The sequence below is a fragment of the Poeciliopsis prolifica genome, unplaced genomic scaffold (genome assembly GCF_027474105.1).
Source record: "Poeciliopsis prolifica strain line A6 unplaced genomic scaffold, Auburn_PproV2 SCAFFOLD006, whole genome shotgun sequence".
NCBI classification, from domain to species: Eukaryota; Metazoa; Chordata; class Actinopteri; order Cyprinodontiformes; family Poeciliidae; genus Poeciliopsis; species Poeciliopsis prolifica.
Window position 1 is genome coordinate 4,437,256 of NW_026562381.1, and position 12,504 is coordinate 4,449,759.

General features: G+C 37.1%; 1 protein-coding gene across 3 annotated transcripts in view; it reads left to right on the forward strand.

Moving 5' to 3' along the window:
• Positions 1 to 12,504, forward strand: part of LOC129360540 (proton-coupled amino acid transporter 1-like) — a 39,105-nt gene that overhangs the window by 15,730 nt on the left and 10,871 nt on the right. For all 3 annotated transcript variants that reach the window (XM_055030848.1, XM_055030845.1, XM_055030846.1), the window contains exons 10-11: positions 1,903 to 2,069; positions 2,966 to 3,135. In XM_055030848.1, coding sequence (XP_054886823.1) covers positions 1,903 to 2,069; positions 2,966 to 3,135 — 337 coding nt within the window. The remainder of the gene's footprint in view (positions 1 to 1,902; positions 2,070 to 2,965; positions 3,136 to 12,504) is intronic.

Sequence of the window (12,504 nt, forward strand, 5' to 3'; positions counted from 1 at the left end):
CTTACAACACAAGAATAGGAAACATTGTGTTTTGTTTTGTGTTTTTCAAAGTGCTGGTTTATGATGAGAAATATACCAACCAGAGTAACATTGTCAGTAGTGACATATTAATGCTGCTTTTTTCTATAAATGGCAAATGGAGATTGCGTGTTGAAGTTTATGTGTTAAAAGCAGGAAGATATAATCAAATGTATTAATTTGAGTGAGAATGATGGGGTTCAGATTGTGATGTGAAGGTAACTGGGTCAGAACATTTCTAAAACTGCAGCCTTTTTTAGGATTTCCTGGTTTACAGCTGTTCAAACAAAACTGTAGCTCAGACTGCTAAACAAGGTCATGCTGGTTCTTATTGAAAGTTTCAGAATATACTATTCATCATTCAGATTTATGCCAATAAAACTACAAATAATAATGATATGCCTAGAAGTCCGTAAAGTAATTGAAAATGCTTATTTGTATGTGAAAAACTAAAACCACAGGGTTCACTTTTAAACGCTTCTTAATGCTTTGTAGCATTTTGAAACCAGGTTGTTATTCCTTCGTCATCGTTTGAGTTCAGCACCATTTCTTTTCTGTCACATTTCAACTGTTGCGTCACATTTATGACCAGCCTTCAAGAGTCTGTGAAGAAGAAATTGCTTGTTGCGCACAGACTGTCATTAAAATACATTTACAAAGAGGTGAGGAACATTTTAAGTTCATTCAGGTAGATGTTACCTGAACAACAGGACTTCTGGAACCATTTCCATTGTCCAGATGGGGCTGAAGTGAAGATGTCTGATTATAATTCCAAAAAACCCTAAGAACAAATATTATTGTCAAATAAAACTTGGCGATAAGATAAATATTTGATATTTTATTTATGGTAAATCTTATTTGTCAGATATTGTGATTGAAAGGTGAGGATTTGGCAGCCATGAAATTAACCTTGAATTGTCTTATATTCTAGAGTAAAAGAACAAAATGATCTACCCAAGGGAAGATTGGCCCAACAGCATCACTGGGACCAAGAGCCCAAACAAATGAGTTAAAGTATACATGCTAATCAGGTTGAAGGTCTGCAGTGAGACATTAATGCCTCGTTTCCACTGAGCAGTATGACATGGGTCGGTGCTGTTTGGTACGCTCGTTTGTCTATTTCCACTGTAAAAACGGCCCATACAAATGGCATGTATGACACCATTCCCGGACCTCCTTCAGTGGTAGGTCCATTGAATGACGGGTAAGCTGGGGCTACTGGCGTCACACAATATGGTCCATTAATATGGCAACAGAAAAATGTTGCTACTTGCGCCGACCACAACCACAAAAATAAGCCTAGAACCTAATGCCAAATCATTATTTCCTGATGCCCAAATACTGACAGCTGCAACATATTGGACTTTCTTTGTTCACGGTGACTGTAAGTAACCCTGGTTGTGTTCAAATACACAGGCATGTGGTGCGTCCACATGTGTTAGATTCTTCTACCAAAGCCTTGTTTGGAATTTTAATTGGATGTGATCCTGGAAAAAGAGGACAAGATCACAGGCCCAAATGTTGTTTGTATCTTTTCTTTGTAAAGCTTGCTGATCACATAGGTCTCTGTGGGAGCTTTGGATAAGAAAACAAAACCTTCATTTGTTTCACTTGCCACCAGCACAGTATGAAGGGATGAATATAATGCTTTTGAACATGTTGAATGCCATGAAATGGAGCCATGGGCTTTTGCTGAAATGTCAATGCAAATTTGAGCTTTTCTGTAATGTCCAGATGCCAAAATCAAGAGATCACAATCTGAGAACAAGGGACATTTTGAGTCACTGATTATAAGCAGACTCCAAAAACATGTTCACTGGGTTTTCACCTGCTGAGCCGTTGTTTTAATTGTCCTGCCTTGTTTGTGTCTTTGTGCATTGGAAGGTCCTCCCTCTGGAAAATAAAATGCAGCGGCCGCAGAAATTCACCCAGGTTTTGTATCTGGGTATGGGCATCGTCACGTTCCTCTACATCAGCCTCGGCACCATCGGGTACATGTGCTTTGGAGAGCACATTGGCGGCAGCATAACTTTAAACCTGCCAAACTGTTGGTAAGATAACAAGAAGTTTAGACAATTTAAAGAGTTTGTTGCTCTTTTCCTTTCATCTGCAATAAAAGGTCCAATCCACAGTTTTTAACAGAGTCTAATATGATATAAAATATTTTAGTTTAAAAGAGGAAACATTTTGTATTAATATAACACAAATTTCTTTGTAGGTCTTTACTGTGGGAATGCTGACCTTGTTTAACCCTGAGCAAGTGACATGCCTAGATAAAATAATTAAGCAGGTGGAAATATGTCAACAGTTTGGACAACATGGTGTAATTTTAACTTTTGACAGATCTTTGATCAGAGATGCCTGTAAAGTCCTTCTACCCTGGCAGGGGAGTAAATTATCCTGGCTCTAATAGTAACATTGAAGATTTTTCTGTGGTATAAAAAAAGTTTTACTTGAAACTTTTACTTTCCCCAAAGTTCAGCACAGACCGACGTAAAAGCTAATGAGAAGCCCTCGGTAATTATATATAAAGTTAGCTGGATAATCAGCATTTCAGAAACAAAGGTGTCATTTTTCTGGCCATTAGTCTGGTTTCCTCTGATGGAAGCGCGCCCGCAGTAACAAAAGTGGAACCGAAGTCTCAGACAGAATTTGTTTACTCATTACTTGTTGCTATCATCACAGCTGCAGGAGAGCGACGCCCATTGAAGTGGCTTTTGTGACTGGACTGATGTTGCGTTTTAGTGGAATAGATTGGCTGTTCAATGAGGTTGAGAACTCAAAGATTGTAATTAGCAGCATCTGTCTCAAATGGAAAGAAGAGACCAAGGGATGTTTATAAAAACTACACATCATAAAGTTTATAACTTTCATGTTGTATGTCATTATTTTTAAGAAAATTGATATTTTGTGGTAATATTTGTGCTGATTTTCTGTCTGCTTGCAGGACGTACCAGGCAGTAAAACTCCTGTATTGTTCCGGCATATTCATCACTTTCGCCCTGCAGTTCTACGTTCCTGCAGAAATCCTCATCCCGCAGGTTTTGGCCCGAGTGTCGGAGAGATGGGAGAAGCCAGTCGATCTTCTGCTTCGCACCCTTCTGGTCATCATCACATGTAGGAACTATGTTATTTTATTTTTAATTTTCACCAGCATTTCATCTCTAGGGGTGCACCGATTTGTTTATCAGCGACGATTCTCTCAATTTTGGGATTGGTGAAAGGCCAATACTTACATATGAACCTGATCTTGTCCCCCACTCTTCTCTACCTCAACAAAGGCCTAAAAATCAACAACTGTCCTCTTCTTTGAGAGATGTTTGACTGATATACTGGCCAACCAGGTTATGTTTATTTATTTGCAATTAACAATATTTACCTCACTATTACCAACTCAATGACTTTCTTGATATATTTCGCAACATTTCAGACAAAAAAAAAAAAAAACTGCGATTGGCCAGAAAACTGCAGTCGGTGCACTCCTATCTGAAAGCCATCTTTTGAATCTTAAAATGACAATTTTATTATTTAAACGATTAAGAATACTTTTTTTCTGTTCATAAAATAAGTTAACAGTCACTGGGAGCTGCTTACAAGACATTTATAACCAGTTTTTAATAAGTAATCCACAACGTCACAGTCTGATGTCACAGTCTTATTCCACTCTCTAGTCTCAGTGGAATAGTTTCATATTTTGATGGAGAAGTTTTTTCTTGAAGTACGGTGCCTTGCTAAAGGCTCAATCATGTTCAGTGACTCCTCTCGAGCGTTCTGCATTTTTATCAAGAACACTGAATTACGCTTACTTTCTCTTACTACTTCAGAGGCAGTTTTCTCTTTATTCCTGTTGTTGAATGTTTTTTTTTTCATTAGGTTTATTTAAACCAAATTGGAGCAAAAACAGTCAGTATTTTGTTTTACTCAGCAAACAAAGCTGATTGTCTTTGATGAACACCTCAAAGTGTTGAAGTCTTAAAGCTTTTAAGATCTGCGCCTCCTTTCAACAACCCTCTCTTCACTTTAGCTGAAACGCTCTTAAGGAAAAGAAACCGATGTGTTCTCAGAAGGTTGTTGGTTTGATTGTAAAATAAAAGCATCCTTTCATCCCTCATTGAGGAGAGTTTTTAGCTGATTGACTGTTTTAGCTAAATGGGTGAGGCAGAAGTATTGAGCGACATCAGCAAGCCCCTTTGTGACTAATTACTTCCAGGTGATCCCACAAGTCCAGAGCACTTGGAAGAGCCCTGCTTGTATTTTCATCTTGGCATCACAGATCTGGCAAATTGATCAAAGGATGGACTTAAAGGAAAAAATAAATGAGATGCATTTGAGAGACGAGGATTAAAAGAGAACTAAGTTGTGGTCTGTGTAAAATAAATAATTTTTGATACAATTTTTTTCAGACCAACTTTTTGACTGGTTCAAAATCAGATTCAGGAACCACTGATGATCCCCAGTCATGAATCTGTAATATGCAGGATTCCCTAATCTAACTCTAATCTAAGGCAGCTGAAATGTAAAAGTTCTAAGTTTTGAATGATCTTTTAAAGTTTTGTTAATTATGGAAATGCCAAAGGTGTTTGATTATTGTGTATTAGAACAAGGATTTGATGCAATGTGAATTTTCTTCTTTCCCCGTCAACACTTTTACTACTTTGTACATCAGTTTTCGAATCGTTTTTATAGCAGGGCACTCCATCAGCTTGTAGATCTCAAAAGTCTACAAAGTTTAAAAGTATCACACTTATTTTAATCAGAAGTGCATTGGTCCTACTTTTAAACAAAATCCTTGCCTTTGCATTTGGGGCCAAAAGAAAAAAAATTCTGATTAGTTTTTTGTCTGCAATGATGAAACAAAGTCACTGTCCAATTCAGTTCCATGCAAACGCATAACTCTTCTGACCCCAAAGGAAAAAAAACAAAAAACAATTCATGTGCGTTGTCTGCATGGGTCTGCAATTTTGGAACGAGGTCATGTACATTTGAAAACGGATAAAAAGTTCTGACAACAAAATAACTAAAAATATACATAGCTTTATGATTTTTTATGCAGTTGTGTGACTTAAAGTCTTGCAGTCTTGTACCAAATTAAACTGTGCACATAAGTTAGCATGCATGTCATTTGGTGGTTAGAAAGGCTAAAAGGAGAAATGCAAACTCTATGTCTGATGCTTGTATCAGGACTTTTTTTTTCTTGCTGTCAAACATTTTGTTAATGGAGGAGCAGAGTTTTAATTGTGTTCTTTTATAAACAAATGCACATCTTCAAACATGACTGGAATAGAAAATAACTAATTGACTAATTTGTAAAATTGTTTTGTCTTGTCCCTACTGATTCTCTGTCAAAGGTAATCTAGGCTTTAAAAATTGCATAACTTTTCCACAATCCTCTTAAAAAGTTATTTGCCCATCCCTGAGAACCTGACAAGTAAAAGTGTGTTTCTCAGTTCAAATCCAGCAATGTCGTCTTCTTAACAGAGCCTGTGCTCATTTACGTCAGAGGCATCCTCTGGTTGGACCAGTAGGCCTTAATTTCAGAAATGATAGCCTCTCTTTGCTCCAAGCTAAAGTTGAGCAGAACCATTAATCTTTTCAGAAGCATACAGCTCACAGCCCATCATCCATAATGCGACAGAAGTGCATTAGTATAAATGACATGAACATCTTCAACATCTGTGAAGATACTGTCATTTTTGAATGCAAAAGGTGTTTTGGAGCAACGTTTTCTCTTAAGTGACCAACCAAAAATTTGTTTACAGTGCAGTAATTTTTTTTCTGGACTTTCAGCTCCAAAAACAGAAAATATACTTTTAAAGTTTTGAGAAAAAAAAAGCACTTTGATACAACTCTGCAGCCTCTCACATCCCAACGGTAATTTAAGAAGAGTAAGTGAGAGTGAAGTGTGAATATAACCTTAGCAAACTGTGCAAATGACTAAAATTATCTTGCATTCCTTAATATTTTACTTCTAAACATCAAAGCTTTCTTGTATTTTCCTAAAATGAGTTTTATGTTTTGATCTCTTGAGCAATGAGGATCAGGATTTCCAGGTTTTACAAAGTCCTCACATATTCACTCTCAGCATTGGTTGCTTTTTGCTCTCATTTTCCTTCAAGTTTTCATTCTTTAGTATTTTACAGTTAAACTTAGCTCAAGCGGTTCAGAGTGTCCTTAAAAAGGTCCCCACTTACGGTAGTGCTCTTCCATCAATTTGTTTAAGTGTCTTATAATACTACCAGTAAGAGCAGAAAAGTGTTTGAAAGTATTATTTTATTCCACACTATTTCTAAGCAAGACATGCGTTTTGAGTTTTTCCAATTACATCTGAAGCAAAAATAACCAGAAATAAATAAGGGAACATAATTAAAGCACAATGTCATTGGCCATTTTTTCAATTGGGGGACTTTTATTTATTTATTCACCCTTTATTTGACCATGTGAGTTATTAACAACAAATTTGTATTTATATTAACGACCTTATGGGAAGGTCATTCTTTTTTTTTTGTCTCAAATGTATAAATTCATCGGTTTTGTCAATATTTTAGAGGCTTTAATCTGATGAACACATAATTTAAGAATATTTGTTGCACTCTTAAAAAAAACAAATTGATGTGAAAATAAAATACTCAGCCGCCCACATATGTGGCTTCATTTTGCTGGACAACGTGTCGAGTTGATGGAGCTGAAACTCCTACATTCTTTCAACAGTTTCAGGCATCAGTAAGCATTTCTCTGTATCAGACGTCAAACTGCAGTCAGAGTCTCTCAGTAGGTAATACTATGCTTATTTCATATGTGAGGTAAAAAAGAAGACGTTGTTCTCATGGAAACAAAATTATTTAGAAAAGGATTGTTGTTCGGTGTGATTTTCCAGCTCCAGTCAGCCGATCCTCGTCAGAGTAGAAGCTCTAATGTATTATGTCTGTGTTTAAGGTATTTATCTGATAATCTGGGTAAATGTCTTCATGTTTGTGTTTTTTTCATTGCTGGTCTTTGTTTCTCTTCTTCTGGACTAACATTTGATTGGCTGTACATCTGAAGGAGCCTGCATGTCCTTCAGAGCTGGTTTGTTTGCAGCATTGCATGCAGGTGAGCATTTGCTTCCGGGAATCAGTTTGGGGAGAGAGGTGGCGAATCAATGAAAATTAAAGTCAGCAGCCTAACAGCCACATGTCTTCTCCACTTGCACTCACGAGAGCACGCCGAGAACTATGTGTTCTCATTCCTGTCCCGCTTTCAGGCAGCAGAACACACTTCCCTGTAATGGGCTTCTAATAGTTGAACAATTGCTATTGATTACTATCGAGTCAGGACTGCTGATTCCTTAACACTGCTGTCACTTTGCTTCTCTGCTGCCTGATGTTTAAAAGCTCATTTTCCACGTGCAGTGAAGTAAACAGGGGTGTAAGTGTGTTTTCCCATTAAAGCTGCTACTGCTAAGAATTTAGGCCGGTTCTGTTCATTAGAAAACCTGAGCCTTGCAGGGCTGTTGTATGAATGAAAGGACGATGCATGTCGGGGTAATAGATCCGGTATAGGAGGGCTGAGGTGTTAAGCCTCTTTCGGTATGAATCATGTTTTGTTTTTCCAACATATTTTCTGTTGTGGTCAAGCTTGTAGTCCACAATAGTAATAGTAATTGTTTTTACAACTTTCCTTACAAGAGCAGTTTAACACAAACTTTCAACCAAAAGATCTTAAGAGTAACTACACTTAATAGATTAGCAGATATTTAAAAGAAATCAAATAAAAGTTTCAATATGATTGATGAACATGAAATGTTTTCTTGTAATCTCTGAAAAACAGAAAACAAGCAGAAACCCAAAACTTGAACTTAGCCTTCTGGTGGTTCTGGTGTACGATTTGAAAATGGCTTTCAATTGACTGTAAATGTCAGAGGTTTGACTGATGTTCCAGGTCTTTTTCTCTCCTCCCAGATCCTCTATGATTTTACTTTACTGATCTGTTTTAACTGGCAGAGCTGTAAAACAAACCTGCCACTTGTCGCTACAGCAACAAAGCCCTTTCTTTTCCTGCCATTTGTTTCAGTTTGAACTCAAACGGGCAGATAAGAGGTAAAAGAGAGGACTGCTCTGAGCAAACACCCCCCCCGTCTCTCTCTGCTGAGCTCTGATTTGACTTGCATTTTCCCTGAAAAGGTCAGTTCGTTTCAGTGCTCTGAGATTTCTTTTGAAGTGAGGACTCTTTTCTAATTTGCCACAGATAGGCTGAGAAACGGAGGAGCTCACTGTTGCTGCTGATGCTGTTTTGAATCAAAGAGCCTCTGAGTGGCAGCGTTGGGATGGAAACATGGCTTTACCTTATTCTGTGTGTCTCTACACAGGGTTTGACAAAGTTACCTGAAGGCGCAGTTTTTCAATTGTCACATGAGGCAATAGATGGATCTCTCAAAGACAGAAACATCAGGTTGCACCAGGGTATTTTGGACATTTAGTGGCAGAGAGAAGATTGTGATAACAACTCCACAGGCGCAAGCTTTGATGTTAATGTTTGAAGTTGGGGTTGATGACGTATACCTATATGATTTTTTTTTTTTATTATTATTGTCTTTCTTGAATCCTTTATCAGGCTTTGTCTCCTGTGGTGAAGGGAGAGCCATGTCATTGTTAAATTATTTAATAAAGAAAGCTATGTGTTGCATTTGTGATATCTACCAATGAGTTTTTCACATCATTGTGGAAAACCTTTGATCCCCTCATCTTTGCAGAAAGATTTTCATTTTGTCTAATTTTGGAGTGTTAGACCACTTTTCTTTTTGGAGGTGATAACCTGTGAAGGTAATATCTCTTTGACCTTGTATCTCATCTGTTCTTGAATTTATTTTAATTTGGTCATAAGAAAATACTAATGTGCTAAATAATTATGTGACCAAAGAAACTTTTCTGTTTCCATTAAACCACATAAGGACGGATTTGTAAAGTTAAATCAAATACGAAGCATAGATTTGTTGCAAATATTACATCAAACACCACTGCAGAAGGTAGCTGCAGTTTTAGAAATTTCTCTTGACCCAAAGTTTGACTGGTTAAGTCAAAAATTGCCCAAAGGAATGAGTCTCAGTTGAAGTTGCAACAGCATCAAAGATTCTGTAGCAGAGACTCGGTCATCATTTTTGGGTTTTACGTCTCACTCTGCTAGTGTCCAAATAGACAGAATAGCTGAGAACAACTTACACCAGAAAACCCCTCATCATCCATGAGACCTCAAGCAACAGATTGCACCAATTTCACCATTGCCTTATTTTTTTCAAACAACTCATTTCTATGGGAGTAGGTTCATATGCAGTAGCAACACAAAGTGTGTCCCCATCATAACTCTTCTTCTAGAGTAATCTAAAACAAATTGTTTGAAGTTGGGCTTGATGACGTATACCTATGTTATGTATACACCTAATCACATAATAGGCATAAGTTTTTATGAGCTGAGAAACCAGTTCAGCATTCTGTGCCGGTTTTGGTCGTTTTTTCTCTTCCCTTCATCTGAGTCACTTTGCCACGGGCTTGAGGTGAGCAGCTTGCGTGTGTTGCTAAGCCGTTGATGGGAATAGGAGAGGACACGTGAGGATGTGGCGTGAGCCTCCTCTTCCTCTTTTCTTCTTGTGCTTCTTCTGGACTAGTGTAGCATTAAGGTGATGTTCCAACTGAAAAGAAAGCTACTTGTTGGACTGTAGTGCTGTCATTTATTTATTTACTTATTTTATCCTTTCAAGAATGTGATGGGTGCATTCAGCTTTGCAGGTTGTGGAGCATATTCCCCTCTGTGTTTTGCCCTTTTGCTTTCTCCTTCCTAACTTTCCTACTTGCCTTCTCTCTTCTGACAGAGGCTGGATTGTTTTAGTTTAAAATTGTGTTTAAATTTTACAAAATCTAAAGATCTTTTTGAAAAGATTTCTGATCTGCGATTGGGCGTGAAAAGTAGTTGAATATTCATGGTTTTGTACTTGAGAAGAGATTTATTTTTGATACATTCTTGTAATCATGATTCCCTGTAAAGAAACATAGTTTCCTGAGTATGATTTTCTTAGTATCACCCATTTAAATCCAATTTACAATGCCACAATGTTCAGTTGATCATATAATGCTAGCAAGTTTTAAAATCGTGAGTGAAAAGAGAGAACACAAAGGTAATGGAAACAACTACTTAGTTTATAGCGAATCCAGAAGGCAAAACTTAACTTCATCACTGGTTTATTCTAGAAAAGAAATGTAACTAAACACAAGCATTGTGCCAGGATTATCTTCTATGGAAAGAAAAACCAAGAAAACACAAACATATTTTCAATAATTGTAGATGGTGGATAAATGGAACACGATGAGTCAAATGAACATAGTGATTTATGATGCGTCTATTATAATTTCATTGTTCTACCGTTGGTAATCTGTTTATATCATGTTCTTGTTTCTGTATTGTGATGGCAGTCGTTCACATTTGTTCCAGGAAGGTGCCAGAAGGAAACTTTAGAGGTGACAACAACTCATTCAGTTGTTGGCAGAATAACTGAATGCAGCTCGATTTTGCAAAGCACCTTTTTGTCTTGTTGACACAAAAATCTGTCCTCATAATTTTCAAGACAGCAGCAATAAGCGTTAAAGGTCATACCTGAAATATTTATCAGATCGCATCTGAATGTTTCAGACTAGACCCATCTCTAAATGACGGCCTCTGTCCCTAAACAACCCAACCTTCTGGCTCAATTATCATGTCACATGACACAGTCAGCTAGAGGATCTCTGTCATTACCAAGGATCTCCTGCAGGGTAGGGAAGGTCAGACTCGCCCTCCAACTCTAATTTTACCTCTCGTCCTGCACCTCCTGTCCTTTCCACTCCATCCTCAGATTTTTCTGCACATATTTTACCCTCAGGTTTCTTCCCTGTCTATAATAGAGCTAGTCAGCTTAAACTTTTCATACACTTTCTAAAGTATGAAAATTGCTCAGTATACAAAAATCTTAATATTCTGTAATTTGCTTTTCAGTTATTGAAATGTACGCTGCAACACTGGGCTCATTTTCAACCTAGCAATGTTCAAATTGTTTTGTTTAAAATATTTATTATATCTAAGATTGCCAGTATAAAGACTTCTTAAATGCCTGATGGTTAACTTATTTATTTTGTATATCAATCCCATTAGTGTTTTGTTTCACACCATTATATGGATTTGCATCATTTATGTGATCTTCAAAATACATACATCAAAAATCCTTTGTAGTCATATGCCACCTTCAAGCAAAAACTTTGGCTTTATGTCAGGAACACATTGTTTTGTTTTAGCTTTTGTGTTTTAAATATGCAAGGTCAATATGAATAGCAGCACAATAAGATAAAGTGTTTCAAGGACTTGCACCAAGAACTTTACCAGCATTCACATCATCTTTCTATGCCACGATTCCTCTTAAAACCCTGCAAGAGTTCTTTTTTTTTTTCTCACATTGCAGGACATACAGAATGGTAGTTTGGAAAAGTGCTGGCTCTGGTAATTAAAGCTTCTCGTACCCTTTCTAAGCCCCTCAGAAACACATAGTGGCACCCAAGGTCTCTTAAAGACAGATGGGTCAGTGTGATGTGGAGCCAGGAAAAGGACAACAGTCCGTCTCTGATCCTTTTTGCTCGTTTGTTCTCAGCCTCGTTTGTTGAGGAGATAAAGTTGAGAGTCTGCTGGGAGAGTCTTTGCCTACAGAGCTGAGCTCTTTTTGTCTTTATTGTCTTTGTAGTATTCTCTGAGGTCCTTACAGCCTAATATGTTTGTTGTTCAAAGAAGAATCAGTTCAGCTTTTTGTTGGACTTTGTAAAAGAATAGCAAAGGCTTTCTGACGAAGTGTCCACTTTGTTTGCTTAGTCTTCCGTTAACTGAGCACACTGGAAGCATAAAACATTTTCCTGCTGAGAGAAAGGCATGCTCATGGTTTTAAAAAAAACTGTGCCGATGTACAAAGTAATTACATAATCAAAATACTATAATCAGATAAAGAAATAATTTTCTGTGGGGCTTAAAGTTAGTAAGCATGAAAAGAGTTCTCTGGTAGAAAATACAACAAAAAGTACATGTACATAAAATGATTTACATATATAATATCTACTTATTTTAAAATAAATTTGGCACAATATTCCATAATACTTCAAAGTGGATATTGACTGTCAGGGTTCAAAGAAGACTATTTTCTAACTAGCATATTTACTCACATTGCAAAATTAGAAATTTGTGAGGAAAACAAAGATGTTTTTAAGGAAATTTACTCAGATTATAAAGTCAAATACTTGTAGCAAAAAGTGACAGTTGCCTACAATGATTAGACATTGAACTTAGGAGATATGCATCTGGATATTTTCCAAAGAGTAAAACCTAATACAAGTTTTCTTTCCTGTATCAGAACATCTCCTGGGTGCAGACTCTCCATGAAAACCTCGAACGAGGTCAAGAATTATCTGATTGCAAGACTTTTGTCTACAGGATTTTTACCTTTCC